At 45.6% G+C, this 17,121-nt stretch overlaps 1 protein-coding gene across 6 annotated transcripts in view; it reads left to right on the top strand.

The window, feature by feature from the left end:
• The first annotated feature begins 547 nt into the window (after nucleotides 1-547).
• Nucleotides 548-17,121, top strand: part of CCDC15 (coiled-coil domain containing 15) — a 37,261-nt gene continuing 20,687 nt past the window's right edge. For 2 of the 6 annotated variants that reach the window (XM_065570608.1, XM_065570612.1), the window contains exons 1-7: nucleotides 554-669; nucleotides 1,464-1,695; nucleotides 6,111-6,260; nucleotides 7,205-7,414; nucleotides 9,338-9,454; nucleotides 11,796-11,960; nucleotides 14,632-14,751. In XM_065570608.1, the coding sequence (XP_065426680.1) occupies nucleotides 1,501-1,695; nucleotides 6,111-6,260; nucleotides 7,205-7,414; nucleotides 9,338-9,454; nucleotides 11,796-11,960; nucleotides 14,632-14,751 (957 nt within the window). In that variant the 5' untranslated portion in view covers nucleotides 554-669; nucleotides 1,464-1,500. Of the gene's footprint in view, nucleotides 746-1,463; nucleotides 1,696-6,110; nucleotides 6,261-7,204; nucleotides 7,415-9,337; nucleotides 9,455-11,795; nucleotides 11,961-14,631; nucleotides 14,752-17,121 lie in introns of all 6 variants that reach the window. The other 4 variants (XM_065570613.1, XM_065570611.1, XM_065570609.1 and 1 more) reach the window with 3 other exon arrangements.

Below are 17,121 nucleotides of genomic sequence, written 5' to 3'. Positions count from 1 at the left end.
CCCATACACCAAACCCCCTCCTACACCCCAACTCCCTACCCAATCCCCCGCCCCCAGGCTCAGCCTGCCCCCCCCCCACTCCAAACCCCTCGGCTCCAGCCCAGAGCCCGCACCGCCCCCCCCCAGTGAGTGAGAGCAAGCGAGGGAGGGGGACTGGAGTGAGCGAGCCAGGGCCCGGGGAAGGGGCATGGCGGGGCGGGGCAAAGGGGTTTGGGTTTCTAGGCTGATCGCTGGCCCCCCCGAGGCCCGGCTGCTACAGCAGCCTCTGCCTTGACATGGTTCCCACCACATCCGGGGTTAGTTTGGTTCCGCGGCTCCCAGCTGTACAGTGAGGCAGCGCCCGGGCCGCCCGCAGCACCAGCCCCGCAGGTCACTCCTGTCCCCGGCCCCCCCTCGGCCGGGCTCCCGCAGGCCTGGCCCCCGCCCCGCACGGGACTCGCCTGCACCGGCCCCGGCCCCGCCTATCGCCCGCGCACCGCTGCGCCGCCTGGGACCGCGCCTGCGCAGCGGCCGCCAACAGCCCCGCCCCGCCCTGCGGAACCCCCGCTGGGGGCGGGTCCAGCAGTGAGCGTGGCGGAAGGGGCGTGTCCTGGGGTGGGACGAGCGCGCTGGGCGGAAGCGGCGCCTGGATTCAAAGTGTCGGTTGGCGGATGCTGCTTCCGGGCTCGCGTGAGAGCGGGGCGGGTGGGGTGTCTGAGTTGCCATGGCGATGGGTGTTAGTGGGGCGCCTGGCTGCGGGGTAGCGGTGGGTTTCGGCGGCGCGGGGGTGGGATGGGGGTGTCTGTGGCAGGAGGCGCTGGGTTAGGTTGATCGGGGGGGGGACGCAGGGCTGATTTATGGGGGTGGGTTAGGGGTGGTGGTGCTGGGTTGGTTTGGTCTGTGGGGGTGCTGGGCTGGTTTATGGGGTGGGTTAGGGGTGTCTGCTGGGGGCGCTAGGTTAGTTTGGTCTGTGGAGGTGGGGTAGGGGTACCTGGTGTGGGCAAGGGGTGCTGGGCTGGTTTATGGGGGTGGGTTAGGGGTGTCTGCTGGGGGCGCTAGGTTAGTTTGGTCTGTGGAGGTGGGGTAGGGGTACCTGGTGTGGGCAAGGGTTGCTGGGCTGGTTTATGGTGGTGGGTTAGGGGTGGCGGTGCTGGGTTGGTTTTGTTGGGGTGGGATGGGGGTGTCTGTGGCACGAGGCGCTGGGTTTGGTTGGTCTGTGTGGGGGGGTGCTGGGCTGGTTTATGGGGGTGGGTTAGGGGTGTCTGGTGGGGGCAGGCGGTGCTGGGTTGGTTTTGTTGGGGTGGGATGGGGGTGTCTGGGGTGGGAGTGGGGGCAATGGGCTAGTTTGGGGCTGGCGTAGGGCTGTCTGTGGCAGGGCAGCAGGCCCTCGGTTGATTTTGTGGGGGTGTGCTGGGGTTGGGGGCACTGGGCTGCTTTTGCCTAGAACTCTCCCTTGAGCTGTTGTTTTCATTGTCTTTGAACAGGGCTGTGGATGAGGGGCTGGCTTCCCGTGTGACTGAGATGCTGCCACCTGCGAAGCAGCAGCCCTGTTCCCGGAGCATGGCGGTGGGACAGCCTGTAGGGGACAAAGCAAGGTGTCTGTGGATGGCAGTGAATCAGGCGGTACTGGCTGAGAGGAACCAGAGCGTGGCCCCTGTGGGGGTTTGGGTGGAGAGCGCCCAAGCTGGTGGCAGATGGGAGGAGAGCATTGCTTTCGTGAGTGCCCTGTCTGAATGCTTTGCCTGTTACGCTGTTTGCTTTCTCCAGATTGTTCCCTTGTCAGATTTGATAGCCCAGGCCAGGATTAGATCATCTCTGAGTGGGAATCTCAGCTGGGGTTCAGATTATAGCTTCTAAATATTCTTCCTTGATTTTGTGCTCCTTATTCCTCTACTCTTCCCCAGAAATCTGATAGTCATGGGCAGGGCCCTTTGTATTCTGCGATTCCACAACTCCAAAGTCCTCCCTTGCTGCAGAATCTATTTTATTGAATTCTGTTTCTAGTACTCATAGTGGTGAAGATAGAAAAGGTGGCCTGAATGTAAACCAATACAGCGCTGTTTTCCTGAGTTTGCAGATAGCCTGAAATGATACCTGCGAGAGACCTGAACTGCTCCCTTCATCTTAAAGGGTTGTTAATGCAGAATCTATAATACTATAGATGACAATCTATAGTACTCTGGAAAATGTGCAAACAAGTTCATTTTTTTTTAACTAACTTATTTTTTTAAATAAATCCCACAGCAGCTGTGATACTGATGAGATTATTTATTTTCACGGTTAACTCAATAAAACCTCCATTCTTAAAACTTACCTGAAACGTAGACAGAATTTTCACGTAAGCACTGCTGAGTCTAGGGACCTTCCAGAAGAACTTAAGTGCAGCTAAGAGAGAGGAGTTATTTAAATAAGTGTCAGTGGGGACACAAGAACAAATGGATATAAATTGGCTATCAATAAGTTTAGGCTTGAAATTAGATGAGTTTCTAACCACCAGAGGAATGAAGTTCTGGAACAGCCTTCCAGGGGAGCAGTGGGGGCAAAAAACCTAACTCGCTTCAAGACTGAGCATGAAACGTTTATGGAGGGGATGGTATGATGAGACGGCCTGCAATGGCATGTAGCTGATCTGTGACTGCGAGCAGCAAATATATCCAATGGCTGGTGATGGGACACCAGTTGGGGAGGGCTCTGAGTTACTACAGAGAATTCTTTTCCAGGTGTGTGGCTGGTGGGTCTTGCCCACATGCTCAGGGTCTAACTGATTACCATATTTGGGGTTGGGAAGAAGTTTTCCCCAGGTCAGATTGGCAGAGGCCCTGAGGGTTTTTTGCCTTCCTCACTTGCAGGTTTAAACTAGTATAAATGGTGGTTTCTCTGTAACTTTAAGTCTTTAAATCATGATTTGAGGACTTCTGTAATGGACCCCTAATCTCTGGCTGACTTACTGGAGTGGGTGGGTGAGGATTTCTGGCCTGCAGTGCGCAGGAGGTCAGACTAGAATTATGACGATGATGGTCCTTTCTGGTCTTCAAGTCTATAAGTATGCTATAGCAGGCTTTGGTTTCTATGTGCATCCTTGCCCTTACTTGTCTATTTCTCTTTCATTGCTTGTGCCCAGAGATCTGTTTTGTTTTCTTCTTGTATAGCATCCTCAACCAAGTGGACGGCAGCACTGTCCCCAGTGTGTTTACTTTGATTGTGCTAGAAAGACACATTTGTTATGAGCAGGTAGAAACTGAAATGTGCTCTTTCGGCCCAGCACAAAATCCTACTCTAGAGGGCACAAGGGCTGCCACGCAAAACTATCTATCTCAATGAAAATGAGTAGCCTATTTTATAGTCCTCCTCTGGTAGGAAACAGACAGGAGAATAGTAACTTTGATATGCTGGTGTTTTGAGGTTCCTTATTTTGACTTTTTACCTAACCCATATAGCAAACCAATCAGCAATGGCCTTGTGATTTTTCTTTTGTTTTTTACTAGCATACTTACAAATAAATACACATGGGGCGGCCTGTGACACCTGTATTTGGGGAGGCTGGGTGCGAGTGCCAGAAGCTCCCCAGAAATAGGAGGGGGGGATACCAGTGCCTCAACTGTGGCCCTGCCCCCTTGTTCCATCCCGAAGCTGGCCTGGCTCGGCCTCCTCCCATGAGGCCCTGTCCATGCTCCACTGCTGCTTGTGCCTCTTCACCCCTGGTGGGCAGGGGGGACCCCTGGGGGAGGGGGTGGAGAGGTGCAAGGGCCTCTGGGATGGGAAGAGGCGAAGTGAGGGTGGAGCTTCTTGGGAAAAGGCAGAGCAGGGGCAGGAAGAGGAGCACCGCGGGTGGAAGAGGACAAGCGGGAGCGGGGCCTTGGGGCAGAGTGTGGACGGGGACATGGCTTGGGCGCCCTTTCAGCAGCAGCGCTCCAAAGGTGGTGGGTTGGCGTGCCTCCAAAGGGAGGTGTGCCTCATCCTGTTTGGGGAGGCTTAGCCTCCCCTGGCCTCTTATACCTGCTGCCCATGTAAATACACACAAAATTCATAGGTAGGTGAGGTGTTGCATTCAGGTATGGGCAAAGGGGGAGGGATAGCTCAGTGGTTTGAGCATTGGCCTGTTAAACCCAAGGTTGTGAGTTCAATCCTTGAGGGGGCCATTTAGGGATCTGGGGCAAAAATCTGTCTGGGGATTGGCCCTGCTTTGAGCAGGGGGTTGGACTAGATGACTTCCTGAGGTCCCTTCCAACCCTGATATTCTATGAAAAGTTCATAGATTCTGGTATATGTTGCAGCATTGTTAAACACAAGTATTTGGTGCAGTCATATGCACTGATGTACAATTCTTACACATCATAAGAGCATGATGCAGAATTAGGATACTTGTATAATGACACTACCTATGGAAGTCAGAGACTGGCATCGTTCTAAATACAGAACAGTGTTGCTCTAACTTGAGGGCCTTTTTATCTTTTGTGTTACAGATGGGTGATTGACTAAGGCTTGATATACCATAAACTCCTCTTCACACTTTAGTGAAGCTGCGATCTGTTCTAGCTCTCATTTATTGTGTGTTATGTAGGCACTTTGCATTGTATTGCAACAGCAGTGTAATGTGGTGATGTGCAGCCTTGCTGCTGTTAATATTCAGTTGTTTTGTAGTTTTCTCTCTAAGCGCATAACTTGAGTTTTACAAAATTTATTGAAAGCTTTTTATAATGTTTGATATGTCCCTAAAAAGCAGGAAGCCTGTGGATGGTCTCAAAAAGTGTCTGTCAAATAACTTGATTTCCTCCTTTTCACCTTTTTATTGAGCTCGTTTTGTTGGTGATGACGAGTAGAAATGTGTTAATACTTTGGATTGGAATTCTTTTGCTCAGTCTCACTCTAGCTGTCCTGCGTGCTCCTCTTCCTCCTTTCCCCCTGTAACAGAATACACTTAGTATAAACAAATGTAAACTCAAATAAATACAAATCTGGTCAAACACTATTAAACCAATCAATCAAGGGAGGCACTCGCCTGACGCTTACAAGTCATCCCTGTTCGTTGTATGTGTGTTTTCTATCCCTTTCACTATCCTTTCTGTCTTGTCTGTTTAGGTTGTAAACTCTTTGGAGCAAGAAACATCTTTTGCTCTGTCTTTGGTCAGTACCTAGCACAATGGAGCATTAGGGCCTCAAAATGCTGTTCTAATACAAACAATCAGTAATAAGAATCCATTCTGGCCCTGATGGAAGGAGGGTGTACAGTGAGTATTTTGGAGACAGTCTTAGAAGTTGTGCTTCTGTTGTGGTTTTATGTGCTGTGACTTATGTATCTTCGTACTATACATCAAGCTTCATGGAGAAAGGTAAATCTAAAAGAAAATGCCAGGGTTTTTTTTTCTTTCTGAGTTTTCTTGCAATTTATCTAATTTGGGTTTGTGGTGTTGAATGCCTGCTCTTGGTGTGGGGCTAATGTTGAATTTAGGATATTTATACAAGTCATATTTGAAGCTAATGTTGTTGGATGAATGGTCCTCATAGGTGCAAGTGAGAAACTTTAAATTGCTGATTTATGTGAGTGTTTGTTTTCCATCAGATGGTGAAAATACTGTGAGAACAGCAGGTCTTGCTTTATTTTGGCCCCGTAAGTTAGTTCCCTGACATGTTATAACAGATCTGGGATGGGTACGTAAAACGTTGTTGAAAGACCGATGTGGGACTTGCACTGGGCCTTAATGGAGACCACAAGGGATGTCAACCCTCAGTTTTCTGATTCGGGTTTTGTGGCTTCTGTGAGTCTTTCTGAAAGCAGCTTCATGTCTGATTGCCCCACGAGTTGCTTTATTAAACATGCCCCTTTTCTTTCCTTTTTTATATTATGCATTTTAAAGGGGGAAAGTAAAGATTTCCACTTTGTAACATGATCTTCCCAACCCATCCGTGCAGCTGTTACTAGATTCACAGAACAATCTGTGTTACACTGTCACAATTTTAACTAATTGTGTTTACCTTTAAACCAGAACATTGACACACATCCCTTTCCCTAGAGATACTGCTTGTCTGTAGGTTTATGTACAGGTCCCGGAGAGAGAGAAGCTGAAATCCAGGCTGTTGTGATGCTGATTGGTGAAAAAGCTAATTTGAACATCTCCTTTAACCTGTTCCAGGCTTCAGCGTTTCAGGTTGAAGAGGAGCTAAAGGAGCAGCAAAAGGAAAAAGAGGAAAATCTGAAACGCTTCCAGGGGGAAGTGAAGCAGAGGGTGAATCAGCAAATCAAGATGAGGAGAAAGCAGCAGCTCCAGAAATCCTGTGAAGCGGTAGGGCAAACCTGTATCAACACCAGCCTCTATCTGCTCTGATTCACACAAGGAGCCTTGCTTAGATGGTGACACTGCTTCAAAAGCAAACATTCCTGTGTAAATACAACCGCTATTTATACAATCTTAAGGCTTGTCTCTTAAGAAAATCAGGAAATTTGCAATTATTTCGCCAGCTTCTTTGACTCTAGGCATATTGCACAGACTTAATGTCCAGAGATCTATGTCCTAGTGAAGACCAGCAGGGAACTCCCCACTCACAACTGAAAACCATTGCTGAGGTGTCTATTACAGATACGACCCTTGCAGGATTCCTAATGTTACGTCTTGTGCACTAGTTTGTGACTGGCTGGGAGTTTCCCTAGCTCTGTATTTGGGGTCTTTTAGGTACTGGTAGTGGAGCATGAGCCTCCTCAAGTGCATGTTCCAACATGCAGTACCTCTAGAACCTTCTAGCTAGTTTCTTCTGACTGCAATCTGCTTGAGCTACATGTCGCTGGGCTGGACTGGGCTAGCTCCTTGCTCTCTTCCCCATTCCCCTGCCTTGTCAGCAGCGGAAGAAGAAGAAAGAGGTATTGCCTCTGAAGAGCCATACTTTTGCCCTGCTTGTATCTTTGAACTCCGGCAGGAGGGGATGAATGAGGGAGGGAGGTTAGCACAGCAATTCCCTTTAATAAACTTGTTGCACATGTTCAGTTCCATGAGGGGTCACCTTTGTGAGGGGGGCACTAACCTTCAGGTGCATTCAACCCTTGAGTGCAGAGCCACGGCGGGGTGTAACCTCAAAAATCCATCTGCTACTGCTACCTTTCTGTCATCACATGAATGAAAATCCCACAGGCAGCAAACTGTCAACACGTGCGTGGATTTACTCAATGAGTGACTTCGGTAAGATGGTTGTTCTGGACTTGTGTGGGTTTTTTTCCCCCCCCCCATCACTGCAGGCAGAAAAAGAAAGCTCTGTTGTGATGCGATGTTCGGATTCTGCACTGCACTTGACCCCTAAGAGGAATACATGTGTGTATCGAAGTAATGCAGCATCTGCCATCTGCAGTTCTGGTACCAACTTGATCCCTGTGCAGCAGCTTCGTGCCAGTTGGGAGGAAGAGGGAAGAGAGAAGCAAAGCCAGTTGTTCTATCAACAAGCCAACACAGTGAGTGTTTATTGACGGCCAACAATCTCACAACCTCCATTTGTTGTATGCTCAGAATGAAAACATATTTTCTGTAACAAATAGCATTAAAACTTCCCCAACTGCGATACAGAAGCACTCTATTTTAGAAATGAGCTTGCATATCATGAACGTAAAGCCGTTGACACTTAGAATTACAAGGGAAGCATGTGTGTGAGTTTTATTGTTATAACTGGGTCATTACATTATAACATTACAATGCTTTACTTCGCTTACCCTACTTTTACCTTTTGTACATCTCACTCGTGACACTTACCTGTTCTTGAGGTGGAAGATGATGGTATGTTTTGTGTTTTTACTCCAGTCTCTCCTTTTATGGACTGGATATCATTGTGTGTTTACCACCACAAAGCACTGAATGTAAAGTACAAAGCTATTATATAGGGAACTTTTCTTGGATTCTTGATATTGTTGAGGTTCCATTTAGCCATAATCTCAGTATTAAAACTAACAACAAATATCCCTATTAAGAATGCTGCAATTAAATTTGATCCATCATTAGTTAAAGGGAATGCTTGCATCTCCGCTAGTGAAACACCTCCAAAGAAGTGAAGTAAAACCTCCATAAAATAAAGGTTCTTCCCCATTGGTGTGTGTCATTTGGTAGAAGGCACTAGATGGAGTCCTCTCCCCACTGACAGCCTGACTACCCAGGAATAAAGGGGTGAGATAACTAAAGCCTTGTGGAATGTGTGAGGTAGGGGCCAGCTGCCTTTTTAAAGTTCATAACAGTGCTTATGATTTATCTTGGCAGTTTAAAAAATTACTCACTATCCTATGTGTCTGTGCTTGAGTTTAACAGTTCAGTTCCCAATCCAAATTCAGTGAAGTTTAGAGGTATCTGGGGCTTTGGTTCAGTGCGCTCTCTAATTATGGTATCTTTCTGTATCCTAAGCCCTTAGACCTGCTTATATTAAAACAAAAAGAAACCACCACTCTGGGTTAACGTTGCTCAGTGTCTGTGTCAGTATATAGGACATGCAGAACTGAATCAGCTGGATCAAGGTGGACATCCAGCTTCTGGTACTGGCTTCTAACAGATATTTTTTTTGGGGTGTGGGGGGGTAAATCCCTCCTCCCTCTCATCCACAGGTTACTGGTGGGAAGAGAATTGAGGCTAAATTGACTAAAGCACAGGTTTTTTCTCTGAGCTAATCACACAGCACCTGTGATTGGCTAGCAGGAATGGGATCTAGAATGTCTCATGTCTAGACCCAAAGTCCAAATCTAAAACCGGTCAGTAGGAACCAAAGTCAGGCTGTGACAGCTTTGAGGCAAGTGAAACAAACTGTTGGTGATCACGTACTAATGGGCCACATCCCTGGCAATCATAACAGACTGGTCAAGGAGTGAATTGGCCATAAACGAAATTATTTCTTTTACCAAGAACTGTCCTATGGATTAGACTTGAGGTATGCTTGCAAGGCACTGCAGCTGCCGGTCACATACCTGTCAGTGGATTACCCCCCAACAGTCAAGCAACTGATACTTTGCCTGAGGGTGCAATGGAGCGCCCAAGATGACGTTGGCCACTTTGAGTGACGACTATTTTCAGCTGTGATGTCTTCTACCTTGTGGTAAACCTTTTGGCCTTCTCCTCATTTGTAGCAACAAGCTATCACTAAACTGTCAATCTGTTAGCACTTTAGAGTCTTGTGGCACCTTTAAGACTAACAGATGTATTGGAGCATAAGCTTTCGTGGGTGAATATCTGCTTCGTCAGACGCAACGAAGTGGGTATTCACCCACGAAGACTTGTGCTCCAATACATCTGTTAGTCTTAAAGGTGCCACAAGACTCTGTTGCTTTTTACAGATCCAGACTAACACAGCTACTCCTCTGATACTTGTTAGCACTTTGTTGATCTATCTTTCTTACTGGCAGCTTAGCAAAACTATGAAACAGGTCCGTCGCCGGCTAGCATCCTGCAAAACAGTGCCCAAAGGAGCAGGCCCACCCGAACTTCCAGGAGGCGTCTGGGGTGTCAGCACAAGCAGAAATGTAAGTGAGGGGCTGACTCGACTCAGTTCAGCCGCTAGTAGAATGATCATAAATTATTTGTTGCACTGTGTGAAGATCCTGAGCCCTGTACAATCAGCCAACTGCACAGTGCAGTGGATCTTTTCAATAAAGGGTAAAATAAAATGGGTTATTGCTGTCACTTAATTATTATCCCATATGTTTAAATTCACTGGGGTTGAGAGACCCAAGGAGATGCCTTTACAGTACCGAGTAGTGTGCCTAGACTGTCCGGTTACTTTTTCTTCCCCTCTTATTACTATTCATTCAGGTAAAGCAAGCTCCACTGAAAAACACATGAAAAGAAACTTACTGAAACAACCACCATTAAAGTACTATCATTATTCAGAGCAGGACTGTAAAGATGGCTCCTTCTTGCCCATCAGCCCTGAATACACAGGGAGCAGATATGCCACTGCTCTTCTTCACTGCTGTATGAGCAACCTCCTTTTGCCCTGCAGAGCCAACAGTTGAGAGAGACTCCAGGTCACTTTCTTTTTCTTTATCCACTTCCAGGGCTAGCATTTTAAACCGCGTCCTATAGCTGTCTGGGGTGGGAGGTGAGGGGGTTTTGTTTTGTTTGTCGGCCTTCCAGATCAACATTTCCTTCTAGACCCCTCCTTTTAAAATGTGGAGTTTGCTTCCCAAAATGACACTAGCCCAAGGCTCAGGGCTGGCCACGTTCAGTCCTGCCCAAATGATGGGTAGAAAGTCTGATGTTATGTGACCTAGCAAGACACCTCTTCCTCCCCCCCCCACCCCCCCAAAACAAAACAAAACAAAAACAGTGCTTTATACCATTAGAAAATTGCAAGGGGAGGTTCAGTTCCTAGCTTCCCAAAAGGCCCAATTTGTTTTAGAAGGCTTTTAAAATACACACTTTCATGTAGAGCAGGGGTTTTCAAACTTCATTGCACCACGACCCCTTCTGACAACAAAAATTACTACATGACCCCAGGAGGGGGGGACCGAGCCCCACCATCCCAGGCGGGGGGGGGGGGGGGGCAGGGCCGAAGCCCGAGCCTCACTACCCCAGGGCCAAAGCCGAAGCCCAAGGCCATCAGCCCCAGGCAGGGGGCCTGTAACTTGAGTCCCACCACCCTGAGCTGATGCCCTTGGGCTTTGTCTTTGGCCCTGGGCAGTGGGGCTTGGGCCCTGGGTGGTGGGGCTTTGGCCCCAGGCCCCAGCAAGTATAAGCCAGCCCTGGCGACCCCATTAAAATGTGCTCATGACCCACTTCAGGGTCCCAACCCGCAGTTTGAGAACCGTTGATTTAGAGAGTTGCTTCTGGGTCACTGAGGGAGTTCTTTTGACATGTGCACTATTGGGCTTGTGGTGCTCAAGGTCTTTGGCTTTATGGCGGAAGAGCTACAAAAATAGCTTAACTACTGCCTTATCATATTCAAGCTGTTTATGAACAGGTTTCTCTGAAAGCCATGGTGCATGACCGGGTGAAGCGGTACAAATGTTTTGTTGGCACTTTTTTGGGATGCTAGTGGCCTCAATGCTCATAAGTAATGCAGTCATTACATACATAAGCCAATAAAACTCTGTCTCATCTCTTGCCATTGTGCATTCTTTATTGGTCTGGCCTGTTGCAAGGTTTCAAGAGTGCTAGACGAAAAAAAGACATAGAAACAGCAAAGTAGACCAAATCCTGAGTCCGTGATACCCTGGGTCTGCATTTTACCTACCTTCATTTTCACAGATGCCCTTTAAGATCTACTGTATCTTCCGATATCAAGAGTCTAAATCAATATTCGGCCTGCTTCTCTGTGAACACCACCTCTCTATCTTCCATGGCCTGATTAAATGTATTGAACGCTTCCATGTTCAATAAAAGAATTACCCACCAATTCTTGTTCTAGGTATTTTCCAGCTTAAACTAGAATCAGATGTTGTTAGTGTGTTGCTGTGCATAGCATTGTTGATCCGCTGTTCTAAGTATTAAGAGAATCTGCAACAGCAATTAGCAAGTGTTGTCTTTTTTTTTTTTTTTTTTTTTAATGTTTGCATCTCCTGCAACTGCCAAATGACATGCACAGAAGACTACTTCCTTTATTCCCACCAGCTAGTCACTTTTGCACCTTTGACAAGGTTGTCCACCACTTAAAATCTGCAGTGGCACTGTTTCTTGCTCATTCCCCTCTACTGAAGTTCGAGCATGTCCTCTTTACAACGTGCCTAGTCTCCACTGACCCACAGAACAAGTGTCCTCAGGTTGTTCTTACACCCAAAGCTTACAGGGGTCTTATATTCATGAGCTGCTCCTGCGTTGAAATAATGCAGTTAAGTTTAAATCTCACTTTTTTTTCCCCCCCAGAAACCAGTGTCTCACAGGCCAACTCCAGTGCATGGAGAAGAGTGTGAGGAGTTTCCTCTGGCAGGACATCATGACCTTCCCGCTGAACTACAAAACCAGGCAACAACCAAAAATCAGGCTGAGCTGGGTGATGACAACTTGTACTACAAACTAGAATTTGGAAAAGTAAGACCTCTAAAATCCCAGACCTGATGTGACTGAGGCTGGGTCAGCCAGTCCTGGCGTCCCGAATTCTTGTTCTAAGTAAAGGTGGTTTCTGGTCCAGAACAGCTACTGTCTGAGCAGTGGTGATGCCCTGTCAGTTGACCTCCTAACCTGAACTCTAGGCTCCAGATACGAGTTCAGACTTCTACTTTGACCTCTCTGCTGAGCTTGATAGCAAAGAGTAGCATATGTGGTGGTGACTTTTTTTACATGGGTATCTATTCACTTGAGTCAAGCAAGTAGCTATTTAATTGTTTTATCACTGCCATTTTAGGCTGGAATTGAACCCTTGATTACGGGTGAATATTCCATGTGAATCTGGGACAGGTACTTGTGACAGCATATTTAATGACTGGATTTTTTTTTTTCTGTTTGCAAGCAGGCTGATGTATTTATAGAAGCATTTGTTTGAATTTGATACTTTATGCAAACATTTCACCCAATGGGAGCATTTACTATTTGTGCCAAGAATGGTTTATATTAGACATGGGATCTTCTTATTTTTTGATCCATGATTAGATTATAAATATTGAAGCAAGAGGGCTTGAGCAAGTTCTGTCTGCTTCAAATACTTGCCAAAGTATTTGTGAGACTTCCACATCCTGAAAATATTCTTGTAAACAAGTATTCACTGGTACAAATGTTTGTGAAACTTAAAAATTGTGGTGAATATAGCTAAGAATATGCACATGTAATTGAACAGTTTGCAAGTAGCTTTTTGCAGTATTTGCACAGCTTTTGTGCTATGTCCCATTACCAGCTACCAGAGGTCTCCAATCCCCCTACATTTCGTTTTTGATTCTTAAACAATGGTTCTACAAGACAGATTAGTGCAAAGTGGCCTTAACTTTGCAAGAATGAACTGAAAAGTAATATATTTCTGGCAGGACCCAAGTTCAGAGTTCATGTAAGAGGTAACCCAAAGTAAAACAGAAAGTTGCATTCCTATAGTAATGCTCTGAGGGGGAAAAAAAACAAACTTCAAGACAGACTTATCCATCCATAACAGGTGAGCACACAGACAAGAGCTTTGCCCTTAGTCAATCAGTGGTTGTGCAAACTTTAGTCACCTTCATTAACATACAGAAGTCCACAAAAATACACATTCCCAAACCTGATTCTTCAGATAGCATGCTGAAGAATCTCTTCTTCACTGGCATTCTGCGTGCCACCAGTTAGACAGGTGTAGCTGAACACATTGAATCTGTATATACAGACTTAAGCCTAGATCATGGAATTATTCAACTTGTATTGAAAGGGCTCCTGTGGCTAAAGCATCACACTTACAACTGGCTTCACACAGCTATGTCTCAGAGCCCTTATGGGGAAAAGAACATAAGAAAGCTGGGAGGATGGTCGTGATTTGGCCACTGTACGAGTGCAGTGGCTTTACCTATTAAGATGTCTGCAAACCTCTTAAAGTCCTTGATCCAAAAATTCCCATCTTTCAGTGTGGAAGCATGACCCTCTGAACTGCATGAGTAAAAGTTTGCAGGATCAGATCTTAGGTGTGAATGGGGAGAAAAAAGGGAAGTTAGTGCTAGTGATACTACAGGGTCAAATGTAGCATTTTTGGGGACCTTAACTGTACATCTCCATGTTTTAAAAAGTTTTGAATTTCTCATATTTTTCACCAGGACATTCAGAATTAAGGTCTTTAATTTTGTCAGTTTGGGGTAACTGCAATGCTCTTAGAATGATTTTTGTCCTTATTATAAGTATAGAATCTCAATCTTAACTGCATCTTTAACAAATTTGTCTGTGAATATCTAATAAAATGTCAGACATATATGTGTAAAAAAAACAGTAAGAATCATGTATTGTGCAAAAACATCCACTAATTTTCACATTAATTACATAAGAACATAAGAGTGGCCATACCAGGTCAGACCTATGGTCCATGTAGCCCAGTATCCTGTCTTCTGACGGTTGCTAGCGTCAGTTGCTTCAGAGGAAATGAATACAACAGAGCAATTTGTTGAGTGATCCATCCACTGTTGTCCAGTCCCAGCTTATGGCAGTCATGTTTAGGAGGAACCAGAGCATGGGATTGTGTTCCTGATCATCTTGGCTAACAGCCATTGATGGACCTGTCCTGCATGTATTTATTTAATTCTTTTTGAATCCAGTTATGCTTCTGGCCTTCTCAATAACCTGTGGCAATGAGTTCCACAGGTTGACTGATTTTTTTTTTTTTTTTAAATATATTGTGCACAAAGCTCTGTAACGGTATTGCACAATTTCTGGGCTAATCTGGGGCAACTTTAATTTCCAAAAATGATTATAGCCATGAATAAAACTTCAGTTTGTTCCAAGCTGAGATTTTTATTTTATGTTTCTGTCCAAAACAAACTTACCTGGCAGTGTTATAAATGCCTAATTGTAGAAATGCAGATGTTTTCTCAACAATAATAGTGGCACCAATGATCTTTCCTGTGTGCCATGTATAAAATTATCAGCAATGTTAATGCCCCATATTTTGTGTTCCGTATGAATGGTGTACAGGTCTTGTGTACTTAGTCTAAAGACCAGCGTTACTGCTATAAACTTCAACAGAAGTCTTTTGACACTCTGGCTTATTGAAAGTGCTGAGGCCAATCATGTCTTGATCCACTGCCATATTTTTTTTCAGCTTTATAATGGATTAATGAAGGCATCCGACCCTGCTGGCCCGTCTTCAGGATTGAGCACTGATTTCCAAGCTCCCCTTGTACTTTGGCCTGGGATAGACAAAGAAGAAACCAAGAAACAAGTATGTCAAATAGCATAAAGTCTTACTTATATTTTTGGCATCTGCGTCTGAATTATACCAAGAGCAGGGCACATTAGGAGACACTGCTGTTTACTGTGGAACACCAGAAACTGGCATAATATATCAAAGCTGGTGGCATAGCTGCCAATACTGTATAATACTTATTAACACCCTTAGGGCTGTTGGTTGACTTCATACATGGAATTGTTGGGGCAGCTGGAACCATAACTACATAGTCTTGGTTGGTGAGATAATCCCTGCAGGATCCCAGCGTTTAACTTACCATGTACACTGCCACGAAAGCCGTACAAAACCACTGAAACACTGCATTCCAGGAGGAGCAGAGTACATGCTCAGCCCATGGGGATTTCTGTTCTCTTGCCATTTGGCTTCTTTCTAGGCTCCCTTTTTAGTTGCGAGGGGGGGGATTGATACTTGTCTTTTGTTGGACCTTTACTGAGGTCCAAGTCATTCTTTATGGAATTGGTTCCTATGCAAGTTTTTCATTCCTTTACACCCAGGGCTGGCCTTAGCTACAAGCAAAGCTTGTTACTTTTCCATTTATGTATGTTGGAATCCAGACAAACTGCAAAGCATGCAGAGTACAGCGTTGCAAGCAAAGAACCCACCTGTAGTGGGCAGAGGTTTCTATGGTCTGCCAAACCCAGAGTTGCCTATTGTAGCACTGCCCTGGATTTCAGCAGCAAAATTCTTCCAGAACATCCATTATAACAAAATAATTGTAACTGTACCGTGCAATGAATCTGTAACCACTGTCTTAATGAAGCACCCTCAGGGTGCTTGTGTATTGTACAATACACAGGATGAGCCATGCTATCACTTAATATTTAGTAACTATTAAATACAGACCATGTGATTGGCACTGCAGCAGACACATCATGCTAGTCCATACCTTGCTGCGCTTACAGCCTAGAAGACGTAGGAAGACGACAACCTCTGGGAGACCCAAAAGAGAATTATTTTAGTAGGTGCTTCTCTCCCTCCCGCACCCCATTCCCTTTCACTCTCCACTTATTTTAATGTAACATTTCCCTCTTTCACTTGTGGGCCTTGCCGTATTTTATACATAAGCTTCAAATGATAAACCATTTGCTTTTATTCTTAAATTATGTTAACAACTTCTTACCAATTACTGCACAACCACTGAACCTGAACCAGGGCCTACCTGGGAGGAAAGCCCTATATAAACGGTGAAAATAGCAATGCATCAAATGCAGCACGTGACTTAGAAACCAGGTCTTCTTTTAGGTACATAGAACAGTTCCCCACCAAGGAAGGATTCACTTGGGTTTCTATGCCATGTGCAGCGTTTGATGTATGCTCAGCAGGCCTCTGTCCTGAGTCTATTTCTAGACTCTGTCTGCATATAGGGTTTCTTTCCCATGTGAAAGATGAACTAGTTCAACATGAAGTTATGGGCTTGATGGAGGAATCACTGGGTGAAATTCTATGGCCTGTGTTATGCCAGAGATCAGACTAGATGATCTTAATGGTCCCATTTGCCCTTAAAACTTACAAATCTGCGTGGGATGTGAGCTTAGCTAGACGCTTTCTCCACTCTTCGTACATCCATGTTTTTTTTTCTTCCCTTTGGATTCTATGGGTGGGGCTGAAGCCTTGACAGCAAAGACTTCCCCTTGTATAGCAACACATATGGGGCTTATCTCCCCTGTGAACCATTGATACTTAATAATGCTCCAGCTGTTGCTGGAGTTGATGGCATGGCTTTTTCACATGCCCTGTGGCTGATCAGACAAAGGGCTAATCTTAAGACCATGTGGTCTCTTATTTTGAATAGAAAATGTGTAAGCATTGAAGGGGGAAAAAAATGTCCCCAGCCACTCCTCTCTCCTTGGCTGGGTAATGTAAATCTTCCACACCCCTGGTTCTGGCTTCTCGCTACAGGCCCTCTTTTATGCTGGATGCCCCTCCTTTCAGAGCTTCTACAGCAGAAATCTTAGGGGTGGAGGAAGAACTATGGGTGCACGTGGTCAGGTAGATGAGTGTTGTCTTGGGAAATCCACTGTGGATCCATCAGGAGCATATTGGTTCTCAAACTGTGGCCCGCTTGCTGGTGGTTGTCAATGAGCTGGCTGCTCAGATGGTGCTGCCTCCACCTCGCTGCAACTACAAAATAACACTGAAAGAAGGCAAAACTTAAAGATGATCGGGAAAAATGGAATTTCCGTCCTGTGGGAAAATGTGACGCTTCAAAAATTTCCTTTCATTTCCAATCAGGATGAGACGTCAAAATTTACCATGGAACAAAAATTCTGAAATACTTCATAGAAACACATCCTTTCAGTAATGTCCAAACATTGACAAACTTTGAAATGTAATATGTTTAAT

This window comes from Chrysemys picta, chromosome 16 (assembly GCF_011386835.1).
Source record: "Chrysemys picta bellii isolate R12L10 chromosome 16, ASM1138683v2, whole genome shotgun sequence".
Taxonomy (NCBI): Eukaryota; Metazoa; Chordata; order Testudines; family Emydidae; genus Chrysemys; species Chrysemys picta.
This window is presented reverse-complemented; position numbering and strand designations above follow the sequence as displayed.